At 46.2% G+C, this 15966-nt stretch overlaps 1 protein-coding gene across 1 annotated transcript in view; it reads right to left on the reverse strand.

Moving 5' to 3' along the window:
• Glra1 (glycine receptor alpha 1) overlaps positions 1-9044 on the reverse strand; it is a 90957-nt gene extending 81913 nt beyond the window's left edge. Inside the window, 1 exon segment of the mRNA XM_033761581.1 lies at positions 8024-9044. Within this exon segment, the coding sequence (XP_033617472.1) occupies positions 8024-8079 (56 nt within the window). The 5' untranslated portion in view covers positions 8080-9044.
• Between the last annotated feature and the right edge of the window lie 6922 nt (positions 9045-15966).

A 15966-nucleotide genomic window follows, 5' to 3' on the forward strand; every position in this document is an offset into this window, starting at 1 on the left:
AAAAAAAAAAAAAAAAAAAAAAAAGAATAGGAGAAGGAAATGCAGGCTCTTTTCAACACAAGGCCTGGTGGGCTCCCTGGGTTTCTCTTCTTTCCTTCCCCAAGGTCCCTGTAGGGCTACCCCAGCTCCCAGGGGTGCAGTTGAAAATACAGCCTCATCAGCACAGTGAGCCAGGAGCAAGCAGAGTTGCCTTGGAATCCTGGCTTTACCTCAAGATTAGCAGCATGGTTACTGCTGTTGGCAAGAAGCAATTCACCTTTCCTCTCCAAGCCTCAGTTTCTGCAACTCTAAAGTGAGCATAGTTAGTAACCGTTGTCCTAACTTGGTGTTTAAAAGGTGATCAGATAGTGTACACAGGAAGATGGTCAGTGAGAGCTTTGGAGGAAGAACCCAGAGGTTCTGTCCTTCTGACTATCCTGGACCACATCCTCCGTCAGTCCCCAGATGCTCACTGCTGTGTCCCAAGGCCCCTGGGGTGCGAACAGCTTCTCCCTTGGACCTCTCTCCCCCTCCTTAGGCAGCCCTGTGCCGAGCTCCCAGCTGTGTGATGCGGTTTTGGGGCAGGACCAGTGCGAGGATGGGCAGCTCCCTGAGGGACCCTCTTGAAGTTCAAGTGTGTTTCCTGGGGGGTCTGGGGGCCGTGAGTGAGATGACTGAAGGGAGGAAAGTACGGGGGCAGAGTCGGGGCACATGGACTTTGTGTAGTTGATGTACAGGGCTGCACATGGCGTTGGGGAAGTTGCATCTGTGTGTAGTTTTGGGAGCCCTGCCACTTTGTAACTTTGAGGAACTCATTTATCTTCCCTTCATGTGCAAAATGAAAGGGGTGATCTAGGAGGGAGGGCGGGGGAGTTAGCCCCTCTCCCCTGGATGATTTAACTCTTGCTACTCAAGCCTTTTGTTCAAGAGACACTGGAAATCCTGAGGGCTTTTGGAAGTAGAGACTCTCAGCCCCTTACCCTGCAAGACCTCCACAGTCAGAAGCTGCATGTTTGTGACATTTTCTGCAATTTCTCTACAGGCTGATTTTGAAAAGCAACACTGTACATGCTTTTGTTAGCACTGCAGGTGTCTGAGTCCCACTCCTGGAAGACTTCTGGTACGATGTTGGGAATCTGAATTTCACTTTGCCACTGTTTTTGCACTGTTGTGGACTGAACCCAGGGTCTTGTGCATGCTGCATAAGCATGCCACCACCAAATTTATTTCATTAAAAAACTCTAGGGCTGGTGATGTGGCTCAGTGGTTCCAGTGCCTGCCTGGCAAGTGCAAGGACCCAAGTTCGATCCCTGGTACCCCCCCCCAAACCCCCACTTTGCAGATGTGTGATTGACATAGAGGAACAGGTACACACCTGTGAAACCTTTCTTGCAGTCTATGCCGTGTACCTTCCCATCTCCTCCCAGTTTGCTCCTGTCCTCTTACTTCTAAATCGTTGTTAGTTTATCATCAGAAGACTTCATGTAAGATGTACCCTATTAATAATACATTTTCTGGAGCCGGTGTTTTTCACAAGCCTCTCACAGCTGGTTTTGAGAGCTGTTGAATTCCAGAACTGCTTAGAGCCCTCCCTGCCCCAAGATTCAGTGACTCAGTGATTCAGGGAGGTCTGGTTTTGAGGGAGGGCAGGTGGTGCATTGAAGAGGTGGCAGCAAGGACGGGGGCAGAGGTTTGTTCTCTCGAGGGTGGAGAAAATGCTGAGCGGAGCGGCTGCCCATTTCAGGGCTGGGACTCATGATTGTTGGCAGCTGCCTGTTAAGATGGTAAACTCATTTAGCCATGGACACTGAAAGACACCCAGATTCAAAGGCAGAAAGTGGTAATCTAATTGCCCTGCATTAGCCTCAGAAATCTCAGACAATATCAACTCCAGGAAACCACAAAGGAGTCCTTTATACATAGTTTCAAAAGCTTTGGGGCCTCAGCACCCCTCCTAAGGGCTTTCTTTACTAAGCATAGGCACAGCGCGGTTAAGCCCCCCTCCGTGAGGCAGGGCATTGTTTCCTTCTAATGTGCTTCTGAATGGGTTTGCTGGCCGGCCCTATGGTGTTTTTGGTTGTGTGTTAGGCTGTGCTGCAGGGGATTCCTTGGAGTTCAGGGCGGAGAGGCCCTCAGCTGTGTGAATGCTGACTGTCCCTGTGGCTTTGTCTGTGGTCCCTGGCATTTTCCGATGTGTCCTTCTGGCTTATTCTGAGGTCCTCCGCATTTCCTCAAGCCAGGCCTTTACATAACTAAGTGATTTCCTTTTAATAATTCTTTGTCGCATTGTGTCTTTGTACCCGATTTATCTATTATCCACCCCATTTTATTTATTATCCTCCCCATTTTAAGGAATAATAAAAAACAATACTAGCGAGTTTCTATCTGTTTGTGGCATGATTCGGAGACCTTACAGAGATCAGATGGGAAGGAAGAGAGGAGAAAAAGCAGCACTCAGGTCTGTCTCTGACCTGCGTTTCACTTACTCTTCTGCAGCAAAGGACAAACCTACATCTACAGAAGAAGCGTAGATTTCTTTTGCCTGCCTCCTGGGAGGTAGATTTCCGGTCTCGCTTGCATACCTGCCTAGCAGGGATTATCACGACCCCTGTCAGTCCGTGGCACCGTTCCACAGAACCGAGAAGGTTCTGAACCCTACCGAGGTGGAATTTGTGTGTGCATTCACACAAATCTACCGCGTACCCCAGGTCTTCTCTTGGAGCTCTATAGAATAAATCAAATCTAATGTTTCCCAATGTGGGGTCCCTGGGAACCTCGGAGGCTCAGAGTCTATTTTACACATTTCAAAGACTAACAGGTTGCGCATTTACTTCAGACACAGCTCTGCGGATGGACTATGAAGTGTCGTGTGTCTCTAGTTTTGTTTCTTCTTGAGTCAGCTCAGTACAGTGACATAGCCTGGGCTATGGTTTCAGTGTTTCTGAAGGGTTTGTACGCTTTGGTTAATAATGATGGGGAGAATTAATGAAGAAGAGGGCTTAGCTCATGATCTTAAAAATATCGGCTTCACGGGGTAGGAAAAGCTAGATAGAAATTCTAACAAAAACACAGATGCTTTGATCTGTCTCTCACATCCCTTCTCTGATTAGGCATCGTGTTTTCTGATCATTCTAAGCATTTCTTGGATTTCTTGGGGAAGGGGCATTGACCTCTCTGTGGAATCTGCCCATAACTGTGTCCAGGGGAAGAAGGATTACTCTCCCAAGCCTAAAGTTGCTTAGTAATGTTTTTCTTTTTTTCAGACTTTTGAGCCTTGATGTGCCTCAGAGTGACTATTTTTGGGGAATAATTAAAATATGCTGTAGTAGCTGTAGTAAAAACTGCTTTTGTGGAAGAGACTGGAAAAAGAATCCTGAACTGGCCAGCTAAACACAATTTTAGAGAAATTGGTTGAATCCTTTCCCTTTACAGGTGGCAAAAGTGAGGTCCAGGAAGGCCACAGCACACTCTAAAGGTGATACCAGTAGTTAAATTCTGATCTTGGGTCTCTTGCTGTTTGGGCCAAGGATGATTTGCCTAAAGCATACTTTAAGACCTGCAGAATAGCAGCGAGATGGTCATGTGGGGAGACAGCGCCATCCATCTTTAAAATCACTCTGGCTTTTGCCAGCTGATGAGGGAAATAAAGTTAACGACACCCACAGAAATGTGAGGCAGTTGAGCAGTGTGCACAACTCACTGGCTCTGCGGCCCCAGGGAGACGGAAGAGAGGTTGCTAATGTATCTTTGAAGGGGGAAAGGTCTCCCTTCTCTGCAAGGACAGGGATCAATCATGGCCTGCATCCCCGCATAGTGCCCAGTGCTGGCCTGGGAATCAGCACACGATAAGTGAGGGCTGGTGGAGAAATGAAGGCAGGCACCGCCGGAGCCAGTTCATCCTGAGCCTTCGTGAGTATGGGTCCCTGGCCTTGAGAAAGAGCTTCTCAGAGGCTGAGGGGCACTTGCAGGGTTTAGATCCGGTCATTTGAGTTGAGAACTGGATACACAGGATGCGAGGGACTTGTTATGGTCGCACTGTAGGATGGGAACAGAGCTGACTTTAGAAGCAAGGGCTCTCACACTATACGGGCTGCTTATCTACTGCACCTCACAGTGCAACCTCTTTCAGAAGGTAGCCTCAAAAGCAAATTCCCTAAGTGTCCCCAAGAGGTCATTACCAGTTTTGCCAATACGCAGAGGTTATATGCTGATTCATAACTCCGTTTAATGGTCTTGGTTTCCCATCCATACTGTCACTGGGGAACAAAAATGTGTCATTTTCTGCACTTTCTCTTAAGGTTCCTAAGCCCCCAGGAGGGCGAACTGGTTGATATTTTGACTGGTCCTGATGCACACTTGCCCAATGGGCTTCTTTCCTTAGAATAAGGTCCCTGGCCTATTTCAGAAACTCCTGGACATTTCCCGCAGTGCCCAAGATGTAGCGAGTGAGAGCCAATGCAGAATACAGCTGGGCCATCGGGGGCAGATCAAGAGGGTCACTTGCCCTTCTTGTCACACTTTGAGGTTGGGAAGCCAGAGGGGCCACTTCAAGGGAGACCTCATTTACCTTTCAACTGGGGAGTTTTATTTATTACTATTATTATTTAACCAGGTATGAAACAGTGTATTTGCCACATTCTTTTTGAGCTTAGTGTGTATAGAAACATCTTCTCCTCAAGGTTTTGATGACCTTTCTTAAAAGTCAGTGCCATATTTGGTACAATGGTCTGTGCAAAGACTCATCTGCTGGGATGGGTTACAAAGAAAACTGATCATCTTTTGGGACAGCCACCCATGGGTCAGATCTGATCAATATGCCTCTGTTTATTCCCTTCTGAAGCACAAGTTGGGTCCCTTTTGGTTTCACCAAAGTGCTTTGTGCCTTTCACAAGGGGCATTTTCTAAAGATAACTAGATCTTCTTCCTTACTATAGTGAACACGTCAAGAGAATCAGATTAAAAATGTGGTCATTTTATAGGGTGGTCCCAAAGTTGTGTGATTTTGTTTCCTTTCCCTGATCCCTGCAGTTGTTTAGCAACGTCTGGAGGCATTTTTTTTGATTGTCATGACCCGGGGAGGTAGGGAAAGGGTGCCCCTGGCAGTAACAATGCTGCTAATCATCGTACAACACACAGGGCAGCTCTTAGAACAAAGAACTCGCTCCAGATACCAGTAGTGCAGAGGTTGAGAAGCGTGGTTTACACCTGGTGGGACCATTAAGTACTGAGAAGGCAACAGAATCCTGTAATCCTTCTGAGCCTGTGCTATCCATGATCCCCTGTAAGGGCTCTGGACATTGAAGCCAAGTTCCCTCTGATTTAAAAGGGGGTTTCAAAATAGTGCGCATCCGTTATTTAAACAAGTCTTTGCCTATTATTTTTGGTCTGTCTGGATATAAGGCCTCATCCCCAAAGTATGATAAAATTTAGGTTATTGAACCCTTGGATGTTACTTGAGAATTTTAGAACCTCAGGCCTTTGAAATATCAGTGTAGGAACTTAGGCCAAATCACCTGTTTTGCTTCGGGGGATGTGCCACAATGCTGTTGGTCTCCTAGGACCTCAAGTCTTCTCTTCTAAGGCCCCTATTTGTTCTCTGTGTTGGCATCTGTGGGATTTTGGGCTCACTTACTCCTATTGCTGCTCAGCTTGTTTCACTGCTGTTGTTACCCTTTCACTGGTTACATGAGGAGGCAGCGGTCCCTCTGTTATGAAGAGCTTTCCCAGCCTCCATATTTTCTCAGTAAGGTGAGCATCTGGCATCGTGTACTCTAAGGTGCCTGAGATGATTGGATCGGCTCATCCCCAAACAGTGCCTGTCCCTCGGGGTGAAGGAGTTATCCACATGGAACCTGACAGGGAGGTGCCTTCCAGCCTTCATTTACCCCTCTGCCCTACACATTCTAGTAAGTTTCCAGACCTAAATACTTCAGAATTTTCACCTAAAAACTTAAAACTGAACGAATTACAAATGAAAATACCAGCTGGACAGAAATGATCTACATTGTTTACATTCTTGTGACTTTTTTCATCTCTCTGAAAAATTGCTAGGAGTATTTCCATAGTTCAATTCTTATTTTATGTTTCAGAAATGAACACTTACTTCTCCAGTGAATTAGCCATTCCTGTGCTGTGGAAGTACAACAGTGCCACTGCCTTCCTAGCCCTCTTAAATTATGACTCTTCTCTCCTTGTAAGCATATGGAGTTCTATTTCACTCCCATCGTAACACATATGTGCCTTCACACACGCAGGGAAAAGATTTGCAAGGGACATTTCTGGATAGGTCTCCACCAATTTACTTGAAGAATTCATACAGTGGATTCCAAACCAAATGATTCCCATGCGGACCCTCTAGACTGAGCCTCCCTTTTGGGAAAGGCAGTGTCTGGGCGAGAAAAGTCAAGCATTGCGCACTGTTCACCAAGAAGAAAGGAATGTAGGGTGGGTAGAATGATGTGCTCGGTCCTATTAATTTTCCCTTTAATCTCTGTAGTTCAGTCCTGGCTCTGGTAAGACAAATAGAGCATCAATTTGCGTATAAATGTTACCAAGTTCCCCACGGCCACAGCATTTTACAGTTCTACCAGGTATAAAGTGGAAAAAAAGAATCTGTTGTTATTAATAAGACATATTCTGCTTTTTCACCCATAAAGTGGTTAAATTTCACAAGGCCCCGAATTGTACTTTTTTCATTCTATCTGACTTCCTGACTCTTTACATTCCGAGCTGTGGCCAGGATAGTGGCCTATCAAAGAATCATTAGAACTGCAGATTAGAAGCTTGGGCTTTGGTTATCTCAGGGAAGGAAGGGTAAGGGTCTTTTCTTCATCTCAAGAGGAAGAAGTGAAGGGAGAATCACATAGGATTATGTATAATTTTGGGGGAGTTGTCATTAGTTTTATAAACCAACCAATGGATTAGTCAAATCAACAATTCATACGAAGCTTAATAAAGCAAGAATTATGTGCTGTTTTCTTATGTTAGAGGATAAAATTCGGTGGTCTTTCAGTTTTTATAATGATTGGAGTGGGGGTTTAAAAATGTCTTTTAATCCAGTGCCCCTGTGAAACATGAGAAGTAGGTATCTCAAATGAGGAAGATTAATGATGCCTGCGGATCATGGAAGAAGAGTAAATTTTTCCAATTGATATAAATGGAATTTATCATAACCAGCTCTGAAGATGGCATGATTCACCTACTTACAAAAGGCCTATTCCAATCCTGCCTAAAGAGATGCTTTTTCACTTTGCACTTGTTCTAACGTTAAGAGGACCAACCAAGAACTGTCCGTCAGTTCAGGGTCTGCTGCGGACAGAGAGGAGTTTGCAGAGGTGGGTGGTACAGAGGAGGAAGTCAAAGTTTTAAAAGGGGAATATTTCTCACAATCTGTTTTAAACCGCTCCACTCTGCACCCGAGTTCAAGGGTTTACAAACTGAGGTCAGGCCACGATTGCTTCCTAGCACTAAGCCGCAGAAAGCCCTCTCCATTCTCCCGTGGAGAAACAACAACAACAACAACAACAACAACAACAACAACAACAACAACGAAAAAAAAAGGAGAGAAAATGATATGTTTTGTGTTCAGCGAGTTCCAGTGCAACCTTCCCCGTCACCGCTAGTTGTCACTTGGCTCCCAGACGGGAGAGCTGAGGTTTTCGGCACTGCGGTTAGAGAGAATGCAGTCCTAATTAAACTGAGTAACTCCTAAAGCTCCCCCTTAAAGTCCTCGGCCCAGTGAGAGCTAATATGCCGGGTGGGGGCAGGCGCGGGAGCCAGTGCTGGCAGGTGTGGCAGGCAGAAGGACAAACGAACCGCAAGAAACAAGCAAACAGCTGCCAGAGCAGCGACTGTCTCAGACCCTCCACGCACAAGCCAGACACCCTGCGGGCGGAGGGCGGGAGGGGTGAGGGGGCGGGGGACGCAGGGGCCTGACTGCGGCGGCATGCATCACCCCCCACGGTCGGACCACGGACGGAGTCTGCCCCCGTGCTCCTTCCCCCAATTCCACCAGAGCGGCGTGGTCAGTAGAAAAATTGCATACCTGAAGAATACAATGGTCTCCCAGAGGTACAGTCGGAGAGTACTGAGGCTGTACATTTTCCAGGTCCTTGTGCTTTGTTGTCCACGAGTTACGGGGGCAAAGATGTTTCAGATTGGCACTTACAAAACCAGCGAGGGCGATTGGAAAAATAATCCAGATGTTAAGCAGAGGTGGGGAGAAGGGGTGCTGAGGGAGCGTCCCCAGCGGGAGCTGGAGCGTGGAGGCTGGAGGTACCACGGACAGCGGCGGCCGCAAGGCGTTTCAGCACCACGGAGAGCGTCCGCCCTGCTTTTCGGGAGCGCGGAGAGTATTGCTGTTTGTTAAACTCCAGCGTGTCTGTGGCTCCCTGCGGCGCTGGGGAGGCACGTTTGGGGGTGGGTATATTTTCTTTCTTCTCCTTTTTTTTTTACACCCCTGTTTTTCTGTTTAAACGGCCAGCGCCGTGCAAGGAAAAATATACCTTCCGTGGAGATCAGAGCGCTGGCCTCGGAGGGTTAGCTCGGGAGAGCATCTTGGGTCGAGAGGGCAAGGCTTACGGCTCTGGGCTGGCCTGAGGGGTCGGGGGCCAGGGAAAAGCTGTGTCGACGCTGCCTTCAGTTAAATCTCGGAGAGCGTGTCGGGCTGGCTGGGAATCTGGTTCTCCTGCCTCCGTTCCGGTCTGCCGTTGCCTTACAATCCCCGCTCTCTGGTCCCCGCCGAATAAGTTATAATCGCTGCAGGAAAGGTGTCCCATCGCTCGGGCTGCAGGCGTGAGGCAGCCCAGGGCAAGTTTCAGGGGCAGCAGGGGCTCACGGCTACCCCGCGGGGCTCCGGAGACCACGGCTTCAGCTGCATCTCGGTGTTCTGAGCTCGCCCATCTTCCTCTGGCCAGGACTCCCTCGGCTTTTCAGACTTTCTTACTGCATTAATTTAACAAACTGGCGGCGTAGGGAGTGGGGGAGGTAGCCGATGGGAGGGGGTGGAGAAAGGATTAAAAAAAAAGGGGGGAAAACTCCTTAATATCTTCAAACCCTCCCACTCGAGGTGTTCATTGGCCCGCGGCGGGCGAAAACCAGATCTTCTCCCGGGGCTCGGCCAATCACGTAGGAGACTTTGGCTTGCGGTTAACGCTTGGGACTCTGGGCGGACCCGCCTTCCCCACCTCCCGGGCCCCGGGCTACGCAGACAGTGGGAGGGTGGGGGAGGCTTCGGAGCTCACGTCTGGAGATCTCGCCAAGTTTTACCTTGATCTTTAGAGAACGGAGTCGTTTGTGAGTGAAACGCCAGTACCCGCTTGTGGGCTCCGTTTATCATTTTCAAAGGGAGGAGTTGAACCATATCCTTGATTTATTTTGGAGTTCTGAAGCTCTATATAATATTTGACCTGGAAGGAAAGGAGAGGTTTTCACATATAAAGTATGGTAGGCAGGAGAAGTTCTCTTCCTGAGGCACTGTAGTGGGGTAAAAAATCTCTTAAATAGTTTCCAGGGGAAAGGAGCTGCCCTGGCTGGCGTTCTTCTGGGGGAGAAGGAAGATACACCGCTTCCAACTGGCTAAGAGACTGTTGCTCACCTCTCTGGTATTTTTTTTTTTTTTTTTTTTGATACTGGGGATCGAACTCGGGACCTTGCGCTTGGGAGGCAGGTGGCAGAACCACTGAGCTAAATCCTTGGCCCTTGTTGCTCATCTTTCATAAGCTGGAGAAACTCACCCTCAGAGCTATGGCTTGCTTCAAGTCGAGAGCAGAATCAAGCAGGACACACAAGTGTCTAGTATTTACTTCTCCCGCTGCCTGTTTTTTCTCTCTCCTCCTTCCCTCTGCTTTCCCACTGCATGTGGGTCTCAGAAACCAGATATACATTTCACTCTAGAGCCCATCCGTGGAGATGGAGTTACTCAGATTTTCTCCGAGCGATGGGACGCTCGTGGATTACCAGCCTCTGCAGGATTCTCTGGCTGGTTTGAATTCCCTGGGAATCTGGCGATTGTCTCCTCCAAGGGAGCAGGCAGAAGACAGCCCTTCCCTTCCCCAGTAACTATAGGAGCACCGTCATTGGAGTGCTTGGTGGCTGACTGTCTTAGGATAATTCTTGGCAGTGCAGCTCTCTCCGGGTCCAGGTCTTCTCACAAGCAGAGGCATCTGCAAAGCCTTGTTACCAGCCATCTCCCAGCAGGATTTCCCTTCCACTCCCTGTGCACTGTGACACACAGGGACACACTGGTTCTCATGGGCCCCCACATGGAGAATCTCTGTGCAGTTCTACACAGGGCCTGGGAAGGACATTTTGCTTTGATGGATATTTATTTACGTGAGTCTGATGGAAGTTTACATATAGATACATGAAATGTAATAATGAGTATATATTACATACGTTGACAGAGACCATATAATGAAAAGCTAACCTTTCGCATCATACTTTTTATGTGACAGGCACTATTGTGCACTTCATATGATTTTGTTTATTTTTCTCAGTCATACCTGAAGGCAAATATTGTTATCCTTGTGCATGTATTTGTCGTGTGTGCCCATTCATAAGTACGCTTGGCCCAAACCAGCCTGTGGGAACATAAATTTATGTGTGGTTTACATCTTCTAGAATTCTGAAGTGACTTTGAAGTGTGCCTGTATATTTGTATATCTGTGTTTGTGAATGTGTGTGCGATTTTATGGTGACCGCCCATGTCCCGAAATAAGCTGTGACTGGTGGCTTTGTCCCTGTGCCTTGTCTAGCTGGGAAGTACCGGTTTGATCAGATATGGATGCCATGCATGTGACAGTTGCTTGTTCTTCTCCTTCAAGGAGCGCTGTGCCTGTGCATATGCATGTGTTGCTGTTTTGAGTGTGAGTGGCTCCAAGGCAGTGGCCTGTGCAGGAGATGAGAATAACTATTACCTAGAGGGACAGGATTCTGCTTTCTGATAGACTTCTGTGTACTCTGAAGCTGCCACCTTCCCTTAATTAGCACATGTGAATTGAGGAAGGGCCAAGCATGGGGTTATAAAAATATCTAAGATAAATAGTACTGTAAAACCCGGGGACACGTGGTTGCTTCAGAGGTTCAGTAAGAAAAGTGCCTTGTGGTTATTAATATATACTTTTTACTCCGTACTCTATGTATGCATTATTCCAGAAAAGAGTATACCCAGATTTTCCCGATCTTGTGTAAACCCCTATAGAAAATAGACAACTCTGAGTTTAGCTGGGTATTCATGTCCTTATTTTATCTCTGCCTCAGAGATAGTGGTTGCAGTCGATAAATAACTAAACTCCAGGCTTAAGTACAAAAAGGGCAGAAAGGCCCACTCTTCTCATTCTGAGGAGTGTCACAGAAGAAATGACATTTAGGTCTAATCTTACTGTAAATCATCATACTGTGAGACACAAGTCTTCTGTCTGTGTAGTGGATTGGCTTGAGCTAACAGCCCACTCCTGTTGGGATTCCTGTTGGAAGTATACTGTACAGCCCATTGCACAGGGAAATTGCAACCCTTTACCCATCCTTTGGAGGCCCCAGAAGCCAGTTCTGAATCCAACTAAGTATCAATAAATTTTGACACACAGTGACACTTATTACTAGAAAGGATTCATTGTTTTATTCTTATTTATTGAGCATTTATTATGTGTTACATCTTATTCTAAGGACTGGAGATATAACAGGGAACAAAACAGGCAAAGATCCTCATTCTAATAAAGCGTATCTTCTGCTGGAGAGAGACAGAAGGGGATGAAGGAAATATGTGTTAGGCAATCTTCAAGATTAAAAAGGAAAAAAGCAGGACAGGGGCAGAGAGTGCCATGCAGATGCTACTGCATGTAGGATGTCAGATCACAGATATCTTCTGAGGAGGCGACACTGAGTAGGCAGTCGAGGGGTGTGAGGGACTGAGCCACGTGGACTTTGGAGTGGGGAGGCTAAATTTCCAGGCAGAGGAGAAAGCGAGTTTGAAAACCCCGAGAAGGGAGGATGTTTGGAGGAGACAAGAAACAGTGCAGTGGCTGGGGATTTAGCTCCGTGCCCCTGCGCCTGCCTTGCAAGCACACGGTCCTGAGTTCGATCGCCGGTACCAACAACAGCAGCAACAACCACCACCACCGTCACCACCAGTGCGGAAGCCAGTGTGCCTGGACTGTGTGAGCACAAGGGATAGTAACTGGAGGGAAGGTCTGAAAACTCCTTGGGGTGATACTAGTACTACTTCCAAGACGCAGTAAGGACTTTAAATTTTGTTTGATTGAGTAAGAAAGCCAAGGGAAGATTGTGAGCAGAGAAATAATAAGATCTAACAACATTTCAACAAGATTTGTCTGGCTACTGTGTTTAGGATAAAGTCATATGTGTGTGTGTGTGTGTGTGTGTGTGTGTGTGCGCGTGTGTGTTTGCAAAATGAAACTCAGATTAATTAGAAGCTCCTGAAGAAAAATTCACATGACAAATTCTCATAGGCTGCTCTTAATCAATATTTTTATTTACAAAAGGAAAAATTGTATCTAGAGAGTTTACTCTACTTCCCCCTTGGATTAGTTGCACAGCTGGCCCAAGAACATGGGCAATTTCTGAGAGTGAAAGGGCTTTTTCACTATTCTTTTGTTACAATCGAAATAAAGGTCATGCAGAAAGAAGGCCAAGGAAACCTTCAAGGGAAAGAACTTTACCTGGCTTATTGCTCACAAGTGCACAGATATCTATCTATCTATCTATCTATCTATCTATCTATCTATCTATCTATCTATATCTATCTATCTATCTACCTACCTACCTATTTATCTATCTATCTATATGGAGGCACATTTACCTTGGCCACAGCATGATAAACCTGTGGTAAGTTTAAAATATCATAAATAGAAAGTATATTTAATAAATACCTTTAATATAACTAACCCACCCCAAACATCATAGCTTAGCCTAGGGTACCTTTTATGTGCTGAGAGCAATTATATTAGCCTGAAGCCCATCCACATCATCTAACACCAAGCCTGTGTTATAATAAAACGTTGGCTGTCTTGAGCATTTTATTGATACCGTGGCATATTGGCTGTTTACCCTTGTGATTGCTTGAGTGACTGGAAGCTCCTGCCTGCTGCTGTATGTCCAGAGAGTACGGTGTTTCATATTGCTAGCCCAGGAGAAATATGAAATGTTCAAAATATGAAATGTGCATCATTGCTGCACCATTATAAAGGTTAAAAACGAAGTGAATCACACCGTAGTAAGTTGATGTTTTTATGTCTATAGAACGTATGTGGCATATAGGAACTTCTCAGTAATTGTTTTCCTATAGGAGTGAGTGAATGAATCAATGAAAGAAAAACAAAGAGGCTCAGGCAGACGGCCTGGAAAAGGCGAGGAAGCCGGCTGGGGAGGGTGAGCGCTAACTGCAAGGCCTCTGTCCTTCATGGCATTCATTGAGGAGGGTGCTGGATGCTTCTTTGTAAAGAGAGATGGACATTTGGGACAACTGAGCAGCTTGCCTAACTGTGCTGAAGTATTATGATGAATCTGGATCTGCAAGTAGGGCCGTGGAAGAGTCCTTCCTCCAAGAAGCTGAACGCTTCCTTGCCAGCCTTTCCAAACTCAGAGAAAGCCCTTGGTAGCTTTTTAATTGCAAAGCAAGAGTCTATTTTTGGTTCCTTAAAGAAGGGACGCTAAGACTGCTTGGGGAATCTCAGTGGCATCAGAAGAATTTTTAGTCGAGAGGGGATGGGTGTGATACCAAAAGACCTTTCCTTCCAATTTATTGGTAGATCCCTGGCTTAAGCTGGATCTCAGGACTTCTGCCTCTCAGGTGATGGCTCCCAGCACCTTCATTCCGGGCCTAAAGTAGAAGAGAAGACAGGATGAACGCGGAAGGAATAAATGCCTTATGTCAACGCCGACCAGACCCTGGCCTTCTCTCAGGCATGACCCAGTTTTCTTTCGCAGTCAAGCCTGCGCCTGTATTCGGGCTGGAGTAGCTGGACCCTCCCATGACGCTTGTGTTCCCACCTCACCCTCAGGCCATCTTCCTCTTCTTTCCGTGTTCTTCGCGGTCTGACCCTAACTCTTATTTCATGTTCGTTTCTCTTATGGGTTTGTTCCTTCCGTGCTAACACAAGGACTCTTGGTAATATGACATCTGGGCAGAGGATATCATATTTTCGAGTTTCTTCATTTATCTAAAATATGGATGTGCTGAATATCAGCTCTGTGTCTGACATTATAGGTCCAACAAAATATTTGCTCTTTCAGCTTTTAATGAATATTTATTAAGTGCTTTGTTTGTACGAGGAGCCATGAAGAAGAGCGTAGGCTTGGTGGTGTGTGTCTATAATCCCAGCTGCTCAGAAGATGGAGAGGGGAGCGTCACAGGTTCAAGCCCAGCCTGGGCAACTTCAGGACATCCTGTCCCAACATAAAATATGAAAGGGGTTGAGGATTTAGCTTAGTGTGAAGGCCCTGAGTTCAATCTCCAGTGCAAAAAAAAAAAAGTGTAATATTAGTATCACTTGAAGGGAGGAAATGATGAGAATAATTCTTGTATTCCTTATTTCAAAGCCACTTAAAACTGAAGCACACACAGGGAAAGTACGTAAACTGTGGTAAATTATGTATAAAATACTACCAGCACCCAAGAGCCTGCCTCAGGTCCCCTCCCAGTCTTTATCCACTAAAGACACCCAGTATTCTGATTTCTGTTATTTTGTTTTGGAGTGAATGCAGACCTTGTGTTCATGAGAGAGCTCCACCTGCAACTTTCTTTTTCAAAAATGCCTTCCCCAAGTTTTGTTATAAAAACACAGTGATGATCTTATTAAGCTGGGAGTAACTTCCCTTTTCAATTTTTTAGAAGCATCTGTGCGAGATGGATGTTGCTCCTTCTTCTTTTTCTCGTTTTTGTTTTTGTTTCTTCTGGTACCGGCGATTGAACTCAGGACCTTGCGCTTATGAGACAGGAGCGGTGCCACTGAGCTAAATCCCCGGCCCCAGTGCTGTTCCTTCTTAAGGTGTCTGGAGGTATTTGTTGGGGAGGCTATGTGGGTTTGAAGGTTTCTTCATGGAAGATTTCATTTACAGATTCAGTTTACTTAATAGATTTGAACTATTCAGATAGTATTTGTTTTTGTAAGTTTTGGCGCATCATATTTTTCTAGGCATCTGTCCACTTTATTTAAGTTTTCACTTTTATTGGCACATGACTTTAAATCCTCCTACCTTGTAAGTCTGTACATTCTGCAGTGATGTCTTCTTTTTTCTTTGTAACGTGAAGTCTTTTCATTTTTTTTCTTGATTATTCTTTTTGGGCGAGTAAACATTTGCTTCAAGAAACAAACTCTAACATTTTCTTTTCTGTGTTACACATCCATTTTCCATGACATGATCTTGACTCTCAATTTGTGCATTTTTGGGGCATTTAATCCCGTTGTCTCTCGGGCACTTGAGGCGGTGTTACAGCTTGCGTCTTGCCGTCCCCCAGGCCTCACGGGCTCACAGGTGGGGCTGTTGGCAGGGTCTGTGTGACCCTGGAGTAGCCCGGTGATTGCTTTCGAGTAGTTCTGGGTGTGGGTGGTGGACTTGCTGAAGAGGAGGATCCACCCACAGGTTTATGGCCTGGGTGGGCTGAAATGGGGAAGTGGAAGAAAAGCTGCTGCTGCTTCTCCTCTGCCCCGCTGCCCTCCTTGAAGCCAGCCGACGATGGCACGAAACCTCTGTGGACTGTGAGTCCTTTAACTTGTAGGTGTCAGGTATCTTGTTCCAGCAACGAGAGAGCAACTAAGACAAACGCATCCTTAACAGCTGATTTTAAACCGTTCTTATTTTCTAAAAAGCCTTAAATTTTTGAAACATTGTCACTCTCACAGTTTCTTTAGTCCTATCCCACAAGTTTTTTTTCAATACCATTTCCTTGTGGTTCACAATATTTTCTAGAGGAGCCGGGGATGTAGCTCAGTGGTGCCGCCACCTGCCTCGCAAGCACATGGTCCCAAG

The sequence above is a fragment of the Fukomys damarensis genome, unplaced genomic scaffold, assembly GCF_012274545.1.
Source record: "Fukomys damarensis isolate Sample0158 unplaced genomic scaffold, DMR_v1.0_HiC HiC_scaffold_9, whole genome shotgun sequence".
Taxonomy (NCBI): domain Eukaryota; kingdom Metazoa; phylum Chordata; class Mammalia; order Rodentia; family Bathyergidae; genus Fukomys; species Fukomys damarensis.